Source organism: Botryllus schlosseri, chromosome 6, assembly GCF_051294905.1.
Source record: "Botryllus schlosseri isolate E-star chromosome 6, Bs_hap1, whole genome shotgun sequence".
Taxonomy (NCBI): Eukaryota; Metazoa; Chordata; class Ascidiacea; order Stolidobranchia; family Styelidae; genus Botryllus; species Botryllus schlosseri.
Window position 1 is genome coordinate 30,828,689 of NC_137241.1, and position 18,916 is coordinate 30,847,604.

The following is an 18,916-nucleotide window of genomic DNA, read 5'->3' on the forward strand; positions in this document are numbered from 1 at the left end:
TCAATAAATAGATGTATAATTTATAAATCAACGGGTACTAGATAGTAGATACTCTCATTTCTGATTATAATTTGAAAAAAGGTAATCCTGGTATTGGGTTTTAAATTCATGCTGAGGTAGCTCTTTGATACTGTCGGGCACGTCATTCCAAATATTTGGGCCCATATATTCAATGGACTGTTGGGTCAGTCTGGAGTTCATACGGTGAACATAAAGATGACCAGATTCCGATGATCTAGTAGAATACCCATGCACAGTGGAAGATTGCTCAAACAAGCTATTAAAGTAAGGGGAGATATTACCGTTTGCGAATTTATGCATCAGGTTGGCTATTTCATAATTATACAAATCGGGTAGCTTAAGTATCCTGAGAGCTAAATAACCAGGAGTAGCAGATGACCTAGAATCTATGCCACATATATTTCTTATGGCTCGATTTAGGATGACACAGATTCTGTTTAAATCCGTCTGATTGGCCTTCCCCCATACACATAATCCATAAAGCAGATGAGGGTGAAATAATGAGAAATATATGGTTCTCAAGGTCTGTCTAGGGAGAGAATGTCTCAGTCTCGCTAGAATTCCGGCCGTAGCAGATAGCTTTTTACATAGATTGAAAATGTGGGTCTTCCATTTAAGATTGGAGTCAATGAGGCCAATGAGGGCATAATAGAAAAGCCGTGTTTACAATTGAATAATATATTCATATTGAAATGAACACGAATATTTTCAGCTGACACTCGCCAGGGCCTCATGGGTAGTCGTCAGCAGCTAGTAGAGAATTGGAAATAAAATTGTAAATCAACAATCAACGAGTAACAGTCATTCCAACATGAAGATATTATTTGAATAAATATTGAGGTTGTTCTGTCCTGTGCATTCAACTTCCTACTGGAATCTCGTCGGTACGTTTTGCCTAATAAAACGGGTGAGCAGCGATGATTTTTCAAGTTCAAGTAATTTAATAAAAAAGAATTAAAAAACGAAACATAGTGTGAGTAGCCTACAGGACACCGATTCCATACACGCATCCAAGATATGACCAATCAAGGTTTCAAGGATTCCACAGTATACAAAGTATTATTTTCATTGATAAATTACCTTTCTAACATTAAACTAACATCTCCCATCATAGTCACGATATTTGATTCGAATCATGGTGCCAAGCTCCATCCAGCTAAAATAACCAAAGGCCTGATTCACGAAAATAGTACTAACTACCTCGTTTGTTGGTCTGAAAGTCTGAATCAGTGGCAAACAAACACTCTCCCCCTACTTATCAAGTCCGTGATATTTGTTTTCTGATTCCACCACACAGCGCGATGTATAGGTTCTAGAATTGGCGACGCAATGACGTCGACCATGGATAAATTGGTACAAGGTACAAGCCAATGCGGCGGTTTGCTAAATATATTCTCGCGGCAGGAACTGTCATATAATTGAGTAATAGGCCTACATTCAATTGTATAGCGAAGTTCTGTACCGCCAAGAAACTCTCATAAAACACATCATTAACGAGCCCTGTCATCGAGACGTCACGCAAAACTGGCAAAAGGCGATTCCAATTCTCGTCCGCCATCGCCAAACATTGATAGCGATCCCATAATGGCCATCGATCGGTAACTCGATAAGGCTTTGTGCTCAGACACAATCGAGCCTCTAAATTTAAGTCCATTCAACGCTCGGGTCGCGATCGAAAATGACGCCTCGATCTTGGTCGTGAAAGGCTGAGGTTTAATAATTTACAAGCAAACTGGACAAGTCGGGGCAAACATTAGCTGAGAAAAGGTGGATTCCGGTTAAATCGACCCACATCACCGTATAGATTACTAACTACTAATAACTCGGAGTCGGATAGGATTTGGACCGGATTTTGCTGTCGGATCGGATTATAGATAACTAACCTACGGAGGTACGTAGGTTAGTTATCTATAATCGGATACGGATTCTGTTTCAGAATTTGTTTCGGATATTTACGAATAGTTGTAACTTTTCTGTCGGATATCTTCTGATAATTGTGAGTTTTTATTGAAATAAAATTAACAATCTCGATGATCAAACACGGACAAAGGACAAATTGTGATGGGTAGGGTAGAGTGGGGCAAAACGCCTATCGTAAGGGAGAAACGCCCTAAAATCCTCCGTGTTATTCGAGTTGGTCTAAATTTCATAGTATCAACGCGAGATGTCGTACCTTATCCAATATGAATGTATGGAAAGCTTATGTATCGTTTATCAGCAGTAAAATCATGATTCATCCATGTTCGTCAAAATGCCGTTTTGCCCCATGGGTGGGGCAAAACGCACACGAAGGCGTTGTGCCCTACTAGGTCTTACAATTTACTCACTGATACTCTGTTAAGGATTTCTTTTTCATTCGTATACAATTATACATGCTTACTAGCCCACTATAAATTGGATCCTGTACAAATGTTGCAACCCAAACATGTATTGAACACAAAACAAGCTAATGAACGAATATCTAAAATCAGACGTGCCAAGGCAAATATTGTGCTGAAGTCAGTCAGAAAGGTCGTTGTCCTCAGAATCACAATTTTGACAAATGAAATGGCGATCTCCAAGCGTACACTCTTGATGTGCCCATAAATGGCAAATCAGACACTGAATCCATTTTTCCCCGGGCCTACTATTACGGAACGGCTCAACGCAAATCAAGCAAGCCCATTCTTCGTCATCTCTTTTGTTTTTGGGTGGACATTTATCCTTAGGCACCTTCTCCTTTTTCGATCTCTTTGTAACCGGCTTCGGTGATTTAATTTTTTTTTGCAGAGCGTTTTTATAAGGTGATGACGTAAGAACTTCTGAGTTTTCTGCTTTCCTGGATCTTTTTCGTTTTGTGGCAGATTTAACAGGCGAACATAACTCGTCTATAGCTTCCCTTGCCTCTGAATGTTTTGAAGTTGAAGCCATGGTAGTTGATTTAACTACCTCACAATCCGTGTTATTGGTGGTTCCTCCCACTTCAACTATACTTGGGTCGGTAGTGGAGGAATTATCTTGGCAGTTGTCAGCATTTCCGGCATCGGGGTCTGGCTCATCGGTCATTTCGGACGCGATGGAGTCTTCGTCCGAGAATATATCTTTATTGAATGGCCAAAGTCCACAGGCCCTGAAGCCATTGACGGATTTCTCTACCGTGGCACATCTGTTGTAAGCAACAGCAAAAATCTCGGTCATATCGAAAAATTGGACCCTCTTTCCTGGATTTGTTACCATCCAATTGTCCACCGATGAATTATAACTAGATTTTAAAGCTTTAAAAAACGTTTTATCGAGTGGTTGCATTTTGTGGTTGCAGTGAGGTGGTAACGTCAAAAGTTCGATTCCGTTCGAACGGGCATAGTCGATTGCAGCAAGGGTTTTATGGCTGCGATGACCATCCAAGATGATTAAATGTTTTTCATCAATTGTGGGTTTTGCAATTGAAACGAAATGTTTTAGCCAAACTAAGAAACTTCCTTCATCGGTCCAGCCGTTTGCTGTGCAGTAGCCAATTGATCCAATGGGTGCATTTCTCATTAGCCCGTCCGCCATTCGTTTTCTTGGAAATATAATCATAGGTGGTATGTATGCTCCCGCCGCATTCGTTGCGCAAATTATCGTGACTGTTTTCCCTCTTTCCCCGCTCGTCATTTTCGCAACTTCCCGTGCACCTTTCGTCGCAATGATGTTGTCAGGCTTTTGGACATTGGTAATTCCGGTTTCGTCCATATTCCAAATACGAGTTGGCACGTAACAGTGTGAGTTTAAAACGCCCCGATAAGCCGTGTAAAACTTTTCCACTTGAGGCTTATTAAATCCCACTGCCCGTGCTATACTGGTAGCTTCCGGCTTTCGAATTGATAATTCTTGATGACGTGATAAGAAACCACGTAGCCAGTCTTTGCCAGCCATTTTAACGTCGTCATTGAACCGATGTTTCATTCCCATCTTTGTGGCAAAGTCATAAGCCAGACGGCGTACGTCCTTCGTAGTCAAGCCAAATAAGGCCTTTTCCATGTCCTTAATCTTCGATACTATTTCAATTTCATATTGAAGATTTATGTCTGGTCTAAACCTCCCCAGTGAAATAGAACCCGGGTTGGATACTTCTTTATTCGTATGTCGACGGAGCGTTCTAGGAGGTATCCCGTAATATATTGCCGTTGTCTTCAACGCCGCGCCGCCTTGCACGGCGTCCATAGCTTTGCGCAAGTTTTCTTCAGAGTATGACGCCCTGGATGTTTTCCTTTTATAAGTCCTCACCATGTTTTTGTTCTGCAGGTAAATAATAATTGTATGTTTTGATTAGACTGATCAGTGAACACATTTAGTTGGTTCTTGATCAAACTCGCCAGAGTTCCTGTTTGAGATTTCAGTATTTCACACTCATCTCGCGTCTTTGCATGCCATTTAAATAAAGAGTGATTCATTTACAGACCATAACCATTTAAAAAACACCTTACCGGTACTGTATTGGATATTATTGGAAATTCCTTATCAAATAACATGATTTTGATCTCCTGGGTAATGATACGAATTCGAATCACTTCAAGGGGTAAAACGCCCACTAGCGGCGTTTTACCCCGCGTTTTACCCCGCGTATGGGGTGGGCGTTTTAGCCATGAGAGAGAGAGATATGATATTCTTTTTCGCCTGCACCATCGAGATGCTTTGACGACGGAGTTGCGATACGGCCCCATGAGGTCATCTAGTCTGCGCCCCCGTTTTTTTTTCTCCTCCATGCTATCCGTGATTGCTGAGCGCCTAGCAGGATAGCTGCGGATACCATTTTTCGAGTCTTTGGTATGACCCGGCCGGGAATCGAACCCACGACCTACCGCTCGAGAGGCCGGACGCATTACCATTACACTATCTCGCTCGGTGATATGAGGCCGCCATTACTTTCAAAACACTAACAAGGTGGTTTTTTTGTGTATCTGACGATGAAATTACACTAAAATCACATCGAACATAGTAGGATCCTAAATAAAATAAGAAATATTCATTCGGCGACCTCAATAGTTACGTTTCATCCAGTTATATTACGGTTATTTTTGTAAGAAACAAGTCAAAAAGTAATAAATTATCGTAAAACTCACCAAGTCCTCTTTCAACTTCAGAAATTAAGGTGACAGCTCCGTCTGACCATTAGGCATACTTTAGGCTATTGTGACTCATTCAACAATCACTTTGTTTGGTAATAGCGATGGTGGGCGTCTTACCTCACAGGGGCGTTTTACCCCACTCTACCCTAGTATTCCACTCTACTCAAGGGTCTAAGCTAATATAAATCAGCTAACTTTACCTGCATCTAAACTAGGGTTACCATAGAAAGGAGGACACATCAAATCAGAAAAGTTAGTTGATCAAGACTGAAAATCAGAGGATTTCGCTATTTTTACTGGAGAATTCGTAGAATTGACCAAAAAAGGTCGTCACTAACATCATTTACGGACATTTTACTTAAATTACATAAATGTTGTGATGTTGTCTAAAAAGAGTCGTAACTTTCGATCGAACCTCGAATTACCCGCCCGAACGTCAGTCTTTGCTATATAGTGTCATTTATGTCCATTTTCAGTCGAATCTGTACATTATCCAAGCTGTAAAAGAGGACGAATTGCCAAAAAGGATGACATTTAGGCGCCGTCGGAGGACATTTTCAAAAACATGAAAAAGGAGGACAAATCCTCCTCAAGGAGGACGTATAGTGGTATCCAATCTAAACTCAGTTATACTTGCATTTATGAACAGTGTTATTCTTAGCTATTGTAATTCAATAGGGATTTTTCGGATTCGGACATATTTCTGGACATTAGGATTCGAACTGATTGTTTCTCCACTACTAAAGCTGTCAGACGGATTCTCAAGAATCACTACCCGCTCATAGTGGTGAACTATCGCGCTGGCATTTCTTGGAACACAGTGAGGAGGTGAAGGAAGAAAAACTCGTCTAGTTTCCAAAGATAATGGATATAGGCCTGCGCGAAACCCAATACTATGCATTCCACAAAAACCGGCTCCGCGGAATTCCGTTTGTGCTTTCAGATTTGACTGTATACTCTGTAAATCGTACTGCGGACGGGGTTTATCTAGGCTCCGCTTCGCCACATAATAAGCTACCTGCTTAAGCGGTGTCTTAAAAAGCGTAGAAGTGGGCCATGCTACAAATCGATAGATAAAGAATCATAATAAAGAATAAACGCCCAGCTGATGTAAATGACAAGAGTCGAAAGCACCATGAATACCACAAAACAAGCTGATCCAGTTTCGCGGGAGGGTACTTTTTTCAATTTATTGCCAACAATTTCATCATTTCAATACACCACGGTACTGCGATACAACGAAGGATAGGAATGTGCTGAAAAGACTTGGAGTCTTCGAAATCAGTCACACACCTGGCCTAGGCGACGTAAAAATGGAGGCATGTAGACTACAATAAACGCAGAGATGAGTCTTTCTCTAGCAGTTTACATCGACTGAAAACGATATCTCATCTTTCTGCCCCGAGTAATAGGAGCGCAATAAAATGACTGACTGACTGAATTACGAATCATTATGTGAAATATGATTCGACGGAAAATTATCTTAATTGGCGCCAACGGCATTCAGCTCTGACATCTATTGATGACTGCCCAAGTGCCCAACGGCAGCCACTTATCGCGACAGTAAATGTCGAATCAATGATCCCAATGGCTCTTCAATCTCGTCACAAACATAAGTGCGGTTCACGGACATCAAGCTGTTGTTCACAAGTTCTATATACGAGGGGCCATCTAGAACCATCTCGACTATCGGTGCCGGTCCATGTCAACTTATTTTACAAGAGTCATCGAGCATGCCTGCTTTCACGTCGAAATACTAGCAATTTCTACTGACTGAATACAAGTCAGCCCCCAGGATTACCCGACTTCGTTCCGACATACCGATCTCGCCTATCGACATGTGCGTCACTCAATCTGATCAGGAGTTTTCTGTTATCCCTTATTTCTTTCCACCCAGGGCATGCCTCTTATTTACATCGCCTAAACCCAGTCGGGTGTCTGATTTCAAGGACTACGCCAGGTTGTTTCGACACCTTCCTATCTTTTCATTGTATCGCAGTCTTGTGGTGTTTTGAAATGATGGAAATTAGTATAAACTGATATCGATAACTTTCTTTATTTTATATTTCAATAGCAATATGCAAGAATCCCGAAAACCCATGTTCAATAATTAGAGAAATGAAGTATCATATTCCGAAACAGCTTAGAAATCTGAAGCGTACTTTCTACAGTGTCGGAATAGAGTTCACTGTTTACTTTGAACTTAATGTGACTTGTCAAAGCAATAATGGTTAGTATTCCAGTAAGAGAGAGAGAGAGAGAGAAAGAGAGAGTCTTTATTTTTCATCAAACCAAAATACATAACACACGGCAGTGGTGGTGGTACAGAAAATATGCATGCACAGTATTCGGTATTAGATAGGAATGATCGATAAGACCGTGAGGGTCATCTAGTCTGATAACACCAGCATCAAAAAGGTACACTTGACTCTAAACCAGTGGTTCTCAACCGGGGGTCCGCGGACCCCTAGGGGTCCGCGAAGCAATTTCAGGGGGTCCGCGAGACCTCTACATTTTCAAAATGATTAATAAACTAATTTTTAATTTTTTTTTAATTTGAGAAAGAATGAGGCAGTTTCTCACCACAACTGCTAAAACCTCATAACTCATATCATCATCATAATCGTCTTACATGAAATATCCTACTGTGCCAATTCATTTCAATTGCCAGAATGCCAATAACCTACTGATACAAACATATTGCTGTTTAAAGACGTTTTGTTCGGGTTTGTGGAAAAAATAAAAATAAGGAGATATTATGGTCATTCAGGGTGACTTCGTAAAGTTTGTGAAACGTTTTCGATTTGAAGTTGTCAGTCTCATCAAATCTCAACAATCGTTTGAAATAAAAATTTCTGAAGTATCTGTCCTAATTTGTCACAATGAAGGGATTGAAACCTAGCCACGAAAACCATTTTATCCTGTAATAACCACTATTCCAGAATAACTTCAAGATGAGATGCTAGACGTTTAGTTTATTTGGTTCTTATATTCACGATGTTCCGACTACATTAGTCATGTTACACCAGATCGACATTCTTTTATTTCTGATTCCGTATTTACCGACTTGTAGCAAGGCCCACTTCTAGGCTTCTTATAAGACACCGCTTACGCGGATCACGTGGCGAAGAGCCCAGATAAACCTCCAACACTTAGGTAGGAATTCTGGAGTCGACCTCAGTCGGACTCGAACCCGCAACTCACTAGTGTTGGAGCTGTGAATTATACCACTACGCTATCTGGCAACTCGCTGGACGTGCTATGTTCATTAAATATATTTTCTTCATATTGGTGCCATACATGTTGCGATCACACCAAAAGTATCGTTGGGGCGTCACGCGATGGCATTAGCCTCCATCTATCTTTGTGGAAATGGATTATCGGCACCCATAGTTCATATTAAATCGAAGACTCGGATTTTCAAGATACGACCACGTATTTCGAGAAATACAGCTGCAAAATTAGTTTTGAAATAATAAAAGTCTACCCAATTTCTTCATAAACAGTATGATGTTATTTTCAAGAAAAACATTTTGTTGCTGTTTATCACAGGCCTGCAGTTCATATTTGCACAAGACAGATGACGCTTGCAATGTAATGGAGCTAAATTTTAACTAATACTTGAGGGGGTCCGCGAGGGTCCGTGGCGGTCAAAAGGGGTCCGCGAAGCCAAAAAGGTTGAGAACCACTGCTCTAAACAGTCTGGCTGTAAAAAATGTTACAGTAGTTAAAAAAAAATAAAATAGAAGAAAAATTAAACGATGGTAGCAAATGATCAATGAAGCAATGTCTGGGCCAGGTAGGGCAACAGTGTTAGTGTAACGATAAGAGGTGATCAAGTAGGGCTTTTTTGAATCTATTATAGGGCAATTCACGGATATGTGGTGGTAATGCATTCCAGATGATAGGTCCTGAGTAGTCGATGGACCTCTTAGTTAAGTTGCTATTGGGTGGGGGTAAGTAGATATTTCCTTTAGACCAGATGGTTCTCAACCTTTTTGGCTTCGCGGACCCCTTTTGGCCGTCACGGACCCTCGCGGACTCCCTCAAGTTTTAGTTATTATTATTGATGAAAAGATGAGTGACGCCTTTCGCCTGTAAGGCCAGGTGCGTCACGGACTAGAATGAGCGATTTACCAAAATATGGTCAATAACCGATTTACAAGTAAGTACCACAAGATATAACAAATTCTGCAACATGGGATAACATTTCGGGGATGATCAGTAGATCAGTAGATCAGTAGATTTTAGTTAAAATTTAGCTCAATTATAGTGCAACCGTCATCTGTTTTGTGCAAATGTGAATTGTATAGGCTTTTTGTGATAAACAGCAACAAAATGGCTTTTCTTGAAAACACCATCATACTATTTATGTAGAAATTGTGTCGACCTTTATTATTTCAAATCTGCAGCTGTATTTCTTGAAGTGGATACGTGGTCGTGTCTTGAAAATCCGCGTCTTCGATTTGATATGAACGATGAGTGTCGAAAATCCATTTCCACAAAGATGGATTGAGGCTAATGCAATATTAACGCGCAATGCTTCCGACGATACTTTGTGATCGCAACATTTATGACACCAAAATGAAAAACGTATTAGTAATGAACATATCACGTCCAGCCTAGTCATTTTAAGCAGCATCTCATCTTGAAGTTATTCTGGAATAGTGGTTATGTATATCACAAGATAAATCGATTTCGTGGCGAGGTTTCAATCCCTTCATAGGGGCAAATTAGGGAAAATATTTCGGAAATTTTTATTTCAAACGACTGTTAACTAATTTGATGAGACTGACAACTTCAAATCGAAAAGGTTTCGCAAACATTACGGAGTCCTCCTGATTGACCTTACTATTTCCATATGTATATTTTTTCCACAAGCCATAACAAAACGTCTCTAAACAGCAATATGTTTGTATCAGACGGTTATTGGCTATTAAAGTGAATTTGCACAGCAGGATATTTCATGTCAGACGATTATGATGATGATGTGAGTCATGCGGTTTAGCAGTTGCGGTGCGAAACTGCCTCATGCTTTCTCAAATTAAAAAATAAATAAAATTAGATTGTCAATCATTGTGGAAATTTTGAGGTCTCGCGGACCCCCTGAAATTGCTTCGCGGACCCCCGGTTGAGAACCACTGCTTTAGACGAGGATCTCGTGTAATGGGAGTGGACATTTTTAGCAGGCATGAAAAAGTCATCAAACACAGGAGGCAAACTATTGGAAAAATATTTGTGAATGACTTTTGATACTTCGAAGCGATATAGGTCGTCAACTTGCAAAATTCGGTGCTTACGGTAGTAAGGCGATAGTTTGGTACGTAAAGGTACAGATAAGATCAGCCGTATCGCACGGTTTTGCAGGGTTCGAATTCTGCACAGAAATGTTTTGCATGCACTTCCCCATACTACGATTCCATATTGCAGGTGAGAGTGGAAAAGAGAAAAATATATGGTTCGTAGTATTGATCTGGAAACCAGAGATTGCAGACGGGTCATTATTCCCACACACCGAGCTATATGCTGCTTCCAAGACCTTTTAGCATCAATAGTGACACCGAGATATTTTGCTGAGTCACATATGGAGATTTGTTTATGATTGATGTTCACCGTGAAACTATGATTGGCATTATTTAAAAGGAGCATCTCGGTCTTATCTGCATTCAAGCTTAGTTTGTTTGCTTGCAGCCATCTCGACACTTTTCGGAGTTACTTATTCACGGATGCATGCAAATCATTGACAGTGTTGGAGGTTATGAAGAGGTGAGTATCATCAGCAAATAGGGTTGTGCGGAATAAAGATGCATTAACAATGTCGTTAATATAAATGAGGAAAAAAGTCGGTCCAAGGACTGAGTCTTGTGGGACTCCACAAGTTATATCTCTGGTAGTCGATCTTAATGTCCCCAGTTTAACAAATTGTTTGCGGTTTGCCAGGTAGCTTTCAAGTAGAGTTGCTGCAATACCCCTGATTCCATAGTGTTCTAGCTTGTATCTTAAGATTCTGTGGTTAACTGTGTCGAAAGCTTTGCGGAGGTCGATAAAAATGCTGCAGCCACTTTTTTTTGCTTGATGGTTTTGTAATAGTCCGTTACAATTGATAGTATTGCATGGTTGGTGTTGTGGTTTGATCTGAATCCATGCTGAATCGGAGACAGTACTGCATTCAATTCAAAAAAGTTCTTGAGTCGGCAGTCAATCAGTTTTTCAAAAACCGTGGCAAGATTTGGCAGAACAGATATTAGTCGATAGTTAGAAATTAGCTTTTTACAGCCTTTCTTAAACACTGGCATTACTCTGGCAGTTTTCCGTGCATCTGGGAAAAAGCCCAGACGTATCGACTCATTAAAGAAAATGCATATAACATCACCAATAATATTAAAGACTAGCTTCAGAAAGTGCGTTGGGATGAGATCGGGTCCTACTGCTTTGCTACTTTTCATTTCAGATAGTATGATGGCAACTTCTCCTTCACTTGTCGGCTCAAGAAAAATGGATTTCTGAGGGCCAGGACTGAAGTACGAGAGAAAGTCATCGGAGGAGTTTGGTCCGACCAATGTTGCAAAAAATAAAAATACTGATTGAACAGTAGAAGTAACGTCATCAATTTCTAGTCATGTACAAGTAGCAATATCCAAGGAAGTTTAATGTAAGTAGGGGAGGAAGTAGCGAGTAGGCAAAGTCTACTTGAAGTGAAAGTAGAAGCGCTTCATGTTACGCTAAACTGTTTGAAAGTGGCCCTCATCTCTCAAAATCACCAGTTGTACCAAAAAGACTTTTAAAGGAAATTCGTTACATTTTGGCAGCACAATTTAGCAACATTTCACCGTATAACAGACTCGAGGAAACAGCAAAGTTGTTTTACAATTGAATAACATACTCATATTGACTAAACCCAAATATTTTTTGCCGGGTTTATTTCTATATGAATATTATGAATTGCATATGGAAGTTTTGTACTTCCAAGATTCTTAAAATAAACCATCAAAATGAAGTTCGTTATTTTAAAAGGACTCGGAGTAGCAGAAAATTCAATAGAACCACGAATAAGAGATATCATATCAAAACGGCAGCAGCAAATTTCCAATATTCGCTTTTGGGTTTGAAATTTTACCGATCCAAAAGCTAACAAAGTTCAAGATGCACTGATGTCAAATATTTTGAACAAGGAGGCAGCAAACGAAACCAAATTTCTCAAGGAATGTGACGGTCCATCGGAACTTCCTCCAAAGGGTTGACTGGCAGACACTCCAGATCATCGGAGCTGGCATTGACGATTTCGGCCGTCACCGGACCAGACCGCAGGTACTTGAATATGGAACACTGCGGAACGAGAAATATCATTCAATCAAAATTCAATGCTTCGTCAATCGGGAAAAATGACTCAAATTTATCAGCAGACAGTAAAAATGACTTAAACTCAGCAGTCAACAAAATTAAAATGATTTATCGGAAGACCCCAAAAACTAACTCAAATCCATGACAAAATGATTCAAAATAGGCAACCAAGAATAAATGACTCTACTTTCTCGGCATACCAGAATATAAGACTCGAAGTTATCGGCAGACCAGAAAAAATGACTCTTAATTTCTCAGCAGACAATAAAAAATGATAACAATTAATGGCCTGACAACACAATATGACTACAATTTATTGGTAGACCAAAAACAAATGCTCAAATCCATGAAAAAATGACTCAAACATGTCGTGGACAAGAACAGCCAAGAAAAATTACTCGCATTTATCAGTGAACAAGAAAAATAATTGACTCTAATTTATCGGCAGACACAAAAAACGATTCAAAGTTATTGGGAGACCAACAATACTGACATCTTGGGATTTCGGTGCGTTTCGAATGATCTGTCGCAAATGTTTCATGACAACGCTCAGCTCGTATTTGATTTGCGATTTGTAAATGATCCCGTCGTCTCGAATTTTGCGAGTCGTCACTCGTAGTCGAGCCCAGATACGCTCCAAGGTTTCCTGCAAACAATTGCCTTTTATGCACTTCCGTTGCAGAAAAGTAGTTATCGCTGGCACTCCAGTAGAAGTAAAGTCTAAATTTCTACTCCAGTACAAGTAGAACAAAGGATTTCAAAGTGAAAACCAAGCATTCTAGTCCTAGTTTTTCCTAGAAAACTGAAAACTGTCAAGTAGAGTTAGAAATCGACTAAAAACACTAATGGAACGAGAAAGTAGTGCAAGTATCCAAAATATATTTGAAGTACAAGTAGAAATAATGTCATAGATTCCTGCCCAAGTAGAAGTACATGCTAAAAGTTCCAAAAAGTAAGTATTCTAGCCCTAGTTTTGCCTAGAAAACTGTTAAGCAGAACATGCCTGAAAACACAACCACCTGAGGAAGTACTGCAAGTGGCCAAAATCCAAGACTCTATCTGTGCTCGAGTCATTGCGCATGACTCGTCCACGGCATATGACTCGACACGTTCTATATGACTTGATTCAAATCTCGTATATCAGGACCCATAAAATGGAATAAAGGCCTCAGAAACTGTCTTTAGTCCGTTTGAACAAACATGTTTAGAATGAGAAAAATGGGTATTATGAATACGAGGACTTCAGTATCACCCAAGAGTTTCAGAGAGCTGATTTGAACTCGATGCTCAACAGTGAACACGATGACTCGGACTCACTTCCCCTTGAGTTGGACACGGCGGTGAATTGAAAATAACTCGACTCGAGTCAAAACTACAAAAGTCAAATCGACTTGTGACTTGGTTACAACCCTTTCAAAATCGACTTGAAGCTCGTGGTACTCACGACGTTGCGCTCATCGGGGCATTTATTCCCGATGCAGATTCGTATGAGAGGTAGCGTCACGCTGGTGCAATAAAATGAATTTTTCAGCTCGTCCGCATTTTCCAGCTGGCACGTCTTGAAAGATTCCGGCTTGAAATTCTTCACAATTTCCAGCAGTCGCTAAACATACACATACACATTTAAAGAAGGTCAGCAATAACAAAAATGGTCATTGTGGTCTACGCAAGTGGAGGTAGCATCCCATTTTTCCGCTGAAGTACAAGAAGTAACAGTACCAGTAAGTAAAACCAGTAAATATTCAGTTAGTTTGCCAAGTCTGACTTGGATAAGTAATGCTCTAGTGAACGTTGCTAAAAAGTTGAAGTACTTTGCTCCTTGGCCCCTCTGGCGATAGCTCGACAACTGACCTCCAGATTGAAATCTGACAAGACATCTTGGTGTAGCACAAGTCGCTTCAACGCAGATATCGAGATCATTCGCGCCAGTTCCTGTCCTCGGTTGCTCAAATATTCCAGGAATTGGACTATTTCCACCAAAATGTTCAACTTGAGTGAAGTTTGGAGTAACTTTTCGCTGATTTCGAGCTTCTGAATACAAAAGGCTATGTTCCAGTGGCAGTGGGAAGTTTGAAATCGAGTTTCAGGCCGGGCAAAATCGAGTGCTCCAATTCTGATTTGAGTATCAGGCTTCCAGTGTTCGAGTGTCCATGAGACCACAAACAATATACTGCCAGTTTTATATCATATTAAAGAATAATCGGTATTTTTTCGGCAATACCAATTTCATTTCACTTTGGACAATGCTGTGGGCTTGCGGACTTGGACAACTAGAATTGTTAGATCATTTTAGTTGTCTAATCAGACTAGTTGAAACGAAATGTCAATAATCTGTTCACAATTCCATTTGTGTGCCTTGGAGTCAACTTTTATCAAAATACACCAACCAAAACTCTTTGTCAACAAAAGTAGTTCGTGTACCACCTAAAAATAGTACATTGAACGCTCTCTCATTCGAAATATCATGCTGGTGACGTCATATTTTGTGATACAATTGTTGATATACAATGTGCTTTCCAATTCTCTACTAGTTGCTGACGATAACAACTGACGAGTGTCAGCCGAAAATATTCGGGTTCATTTCAATATCAATATACTATGCAATTGTATAATCTAATTTGTGAAATGTTTCTTTGTTCTCATCTTGATTTCAATCTTATTTCCGGTTTTCCTGTAAATGCTGCAGAGTTGTATCATGTGAAACGAGCCGGACTTCTGCTGTTGTCGTGCAATACGAGAACGAACTCTGATTAAATATGAATGTAACTTGATTCAATATCAAAGTTTTCGCCAATTAAGTCATTCTAATTCTGATCTAATTTGCAAAAACAACTTTGCAGTTGTAGATGTAATTCTAATACTAATCTAACTTGGGAAAGCTGCATTCCGCAATCTTCTAGTTGTCCAAGTAAGGTGGGTTAATCACGACTTGACAGATATGTTATTTCCGCAACTTTGTAGGATTGTACTGCACGTTTCGTATGCTGCGATACGACCAAGCGAGGTTTACAGCCTTCCATAGCGGAAAATAGTTCAAAACTATAATTCTCGTTGATAAATCATCACTCAGTAGCAAAGATCATATCATTTCATTGTGCTCAAAAAAATCAGATATCCCAACTCGACTAGAATCATTAGAACTAATACTCGATTCAGGTTTCTAGCATCATTGTACCCAACGCAAATCCATACCATCACTTCCCAGTCTTCGAGATCGTTGATAAAATTGCTGACGTTATCAAGCAGCTGTGCGGAATTCTGTGACAATTTCGTGTCTTGGCTGGCGAGCAGTAGATGTACAACGTGTCGAGAAAAACAACCGTGTGATTCCGGCAATTTTTTTGAAAACTGCAAAAGTTTAGATGCGACCTGACAAGGAAACAAAATGACTTGTTAAAACGTGGCTCGTCAACAATTGACTACAAACTGACTCTCAAGAGGCTGGCTGCCACGGCTGGTTGCTTGCGAGGTGGATTCGTACGACATAATGGACAGAGGCTTCTGGTTACACTGAAAATAGAATTAGGTTTCTACCAATCCAGGCTTGCAATAACTCAAGTCGCAATTTTTTGTGAACTCGACATGACTCGAGTCATTTTGTGTATTGCCTCAACTTTTAATCGAGTCATGCCGCATAATTGGAGCAAGTCATATGAATCAATACTCAGACGGCCATGACAAGCATTTCATTGTAGCTTCGGAGCATAGAAAAGTTACCACATGATTGGTACTTCGTCTATCAGTACTGGTACTTGCCAGAAAATAGTTTGAGTCACTATAATTAGTATATTATGAATGCAGGGCATTCGACATCACCATATGGGGGTGAGAGTTTGTAAGACTGTAGTCACAGAATATTGTCATGTAGCATGTCGCCACTCCTTATTCTATGATGCTATGTGTGCTTTTTAAAATACTTTATTTTGATGTTTTTATGATTTAATTGCACGCACCTCTATCGTTGGCTTTTCAAACTTATGATTATTTATCAATGTCGAATGCATATGTATGCGCCTTAGGCTTGTTGAGAATAACATTTTTTTTCTAATTTCTGCGAATTGTAAGGTTGGTTGAAAAGTGTTTCACATCAACTTTGGCTCAATTCTAACCCGTAGAAGTGCCATTATTTGAGTTTTTCATTATTAATTCTAGAAGTATCAATACTACGTCAATGCTATTTTTTCCAAATTCAAGATTTTCAACTCCAACTTAATAAAATCCCTATATCTAATTTTTAATACAAAAATGCATTTTGGATCATTGATAATAACGATTGATCATCACAAATAATATGCAGACGAATGATCAAAATAGTAGACAATCGGCGAAAATAAAAATCAAACCTTGGTTCCTGATCAGAGCCTTCCATGTTCAAAGCGTGTCGCGCAATCCCTGCGTTGTGCAGCACAAATTTCAAAGTTTTCAAATCGATCGGTACTTCTTTGAGATGTCCTAATACTGATGTCACGATCCCCAGAACAATTTTCCACTTGGGGTGGCAAAGGATCATCTGGCAGAAGGGACAAGTCTTAGAACAACATACACAAAATCTACATATACAAAATAGACTCACATCCAGACACCACTTGAAAGTTTGTGACCTTGCTGCCCTGGTTTTGATTAGAAGTTGAATGTTGTGCTCATTTCCCACAGTGCAACTGAAATCAAATCGTTACAAGGTTAAATGCGCAAGCCAGTATTACAAATGACCAGACTTGAAAAAACTGACGGATTTTCAAAATACGCAACTAGAAGTAGAACTGCTGGATTTTCAAAACTCACAAGAAGTAGAGCTGCTGGTTTTTCAAAAATGCGGAACTAGAATTAAGACTAGAATTACTCATTTTTCAAAATCTGCAACTAGTACTCCTCACTTTCTAGAATATGCAACTAGAACTACACACCTTTCAGAATATCTATCTAGAACTACTCACTTTTCAGAATATGCAACTGGAACTATTCACTTTTAAAATCTCGCAACCAGGGCTAGAAACATTCACTTTTCAAAATGCGCAACAAGAACTGGAATGATAGCTACTGGATTTTCAAAACTCGCAATTAGAACAGAGTTACCGATACTCAAATTACCAACGGTTAGCCTTCAACCACCTAGATTGGCAGTTTTTACAAATCTGCCACAGATAATGAATCACCTTTCCACGATTTTACGAATGCCGTTGCTCAAAGTCTTCAGCTCGTCATGTGAAAAATACTTGTCCAGTGATAACGTGTGATGGCAAAAGTTGAGCCGTTCGTCCTCGAATATGGCGCTGTTCGGCATGAAGTAGGGCAGCGTGCCCCAGTCTTTACGGATCAGATCCCACGCCCTTCAGACCGCAATCAGAATTTGATGATTCTGGCAAAGCTTCAATCGGATATGGATTCACGATTATTCAAAAGTTGGATTTGCACTCGGGATACAAAATTTCTGATACTTTTAAATTTAACTTTTCAACAGACTTCAGCCATATAAGTAGCCAGATCATACGGGTGACTCGACTTGATTGGATTCAATTTCTCAAATATGGAGAATGACTCAAATTGAGTCAATTTGTGTAATGCAGTGTTGGGATCAAGTCACGAGTCATTGCACATTTTGACTCGAGTCAAGTCAATGGATTTTCAAAGGTGACTCAAGTCGAGTCAAGTCACTCGATTTTTGGAGGTGACTCAAGTCAAGTCAAGTCAAGTCACGTCACGAGTCAAGTCACAATCCAAGTCAAGCTGCCTTTTCGAAGTATAAGGCATGACAACGTCATTGCATTTTGCTAGCTGTCTGAAATACAGATTGAGTGGTCAATGATTTGGAATCGATGAACAAATATAGAGTTAAATATAAACCCTAAACTATTGAAGTAATTGAATAGCCTCAGTTTATAGTTACCAGCCAAAATAGGGAATGGAGAAACGAATTGATAAGATGCAATACATTATCCGTTTAGAACTTGATATTGTCTATTTGAGCCTGCGCCAATGTTTGAGGACCATATAAACTATATTCCAATTCAATTTTAATAAAACAAGAGGTTTGGTTAAAGTAGAACTGAGAACAGAAATAGACTATTTGCTACAAATTACTCTACTATACTAGTTTACGACAACGTAAGCTGTAAGCTTCGATGACATGGTTTGCGGTCAATTCATTTGTGAGAGTACAATGGAGGCCCAGTAAAACGCACGATTATTAAATGATTGGTCGCTCTCATAGGTTACAACAGCGTTTTGCGAACTTTCCGAACATATGCAAGATACAGTGATTTTTATCAACACCGATTACTTGATGACTTGAAATTGACTCGTGAATTTTGCTGCGAGTCACGAGTCAATCCACATTTCTGATACGCCGAGTCAAGTCAAGTCATTTTAGCAAAGTGACTCGAGTCAAGTCAAGTCATATGAAAAAGGTGACCCGAGTCTGACTCGAGTCAAGTCATGACTCGAGTCATCCCAACACTGGTGTAATGACC

General features: G+C 39.8%; 2 protein-coding genes across 3 annotated transcripts in view; one reads left to right on the plus strand and one right to left on the minus strand.

The window, feature by feature from the left end:
• The window catches only part of LOC145440664 (uncharacterized), a 198,402-nt gene that overhangs the window by 71,049 nt on the left and 108,437 nt on the right, over positions 1 to 18,916 (plus strand). The window lies entirely within an intron of this gene.
• LOC145440635 (uncharacterized) overlaps positions 11,888 to 18,916 on the minus strand; it is an 88,501-nt gene continuing 81,472 nt past the window's right edge. For both annotated transcript variants that reach the window (XM_080318328.1, XM_080318327.1), the window contains exons 9-17: positions 17,603 to 17,776; positions 17,023 to 17,107; positions 16,793 to 16,959; positions 15,881 to 15,959; positions 15,642 to 15,818; positions 14,301 to 14,480; positions 13,894 to 14,052; positions 12,943 to 13,095; positions 11,888 to 12,434 (exon numbers count right to left, since the gene is read on the minus strand). In XM_080318328.1, coding sequence (XP_080174454.1) covers positions 12,306 to 12,434; positions 12,943 to 13,095; positions 13,894 to 14,052; positions 14,301 to 14,480; positions 15,642 to 15,818; positions 15,881 to 15,959; positions 16,793 to 16,959; positions 17,023 to 17,107; positions 17,603 to 17,776 — 1,303 coding nt within the window. In that variant the 3' untranslated portion in view covers positions 11,888 to 12,305. The remainder of the gene's footprint in view (positions 12,435 to 12,942; positions 13,096 to 13,893; positions 14,053 to 14,300; positions 14,481 to 15,641; positions 15,819 to 15,880; positions 15,960 to 16,792; positions 16,960 to 17,022; positions 17,108 to 17,602; positions 17,777 to 18,916) is intronic.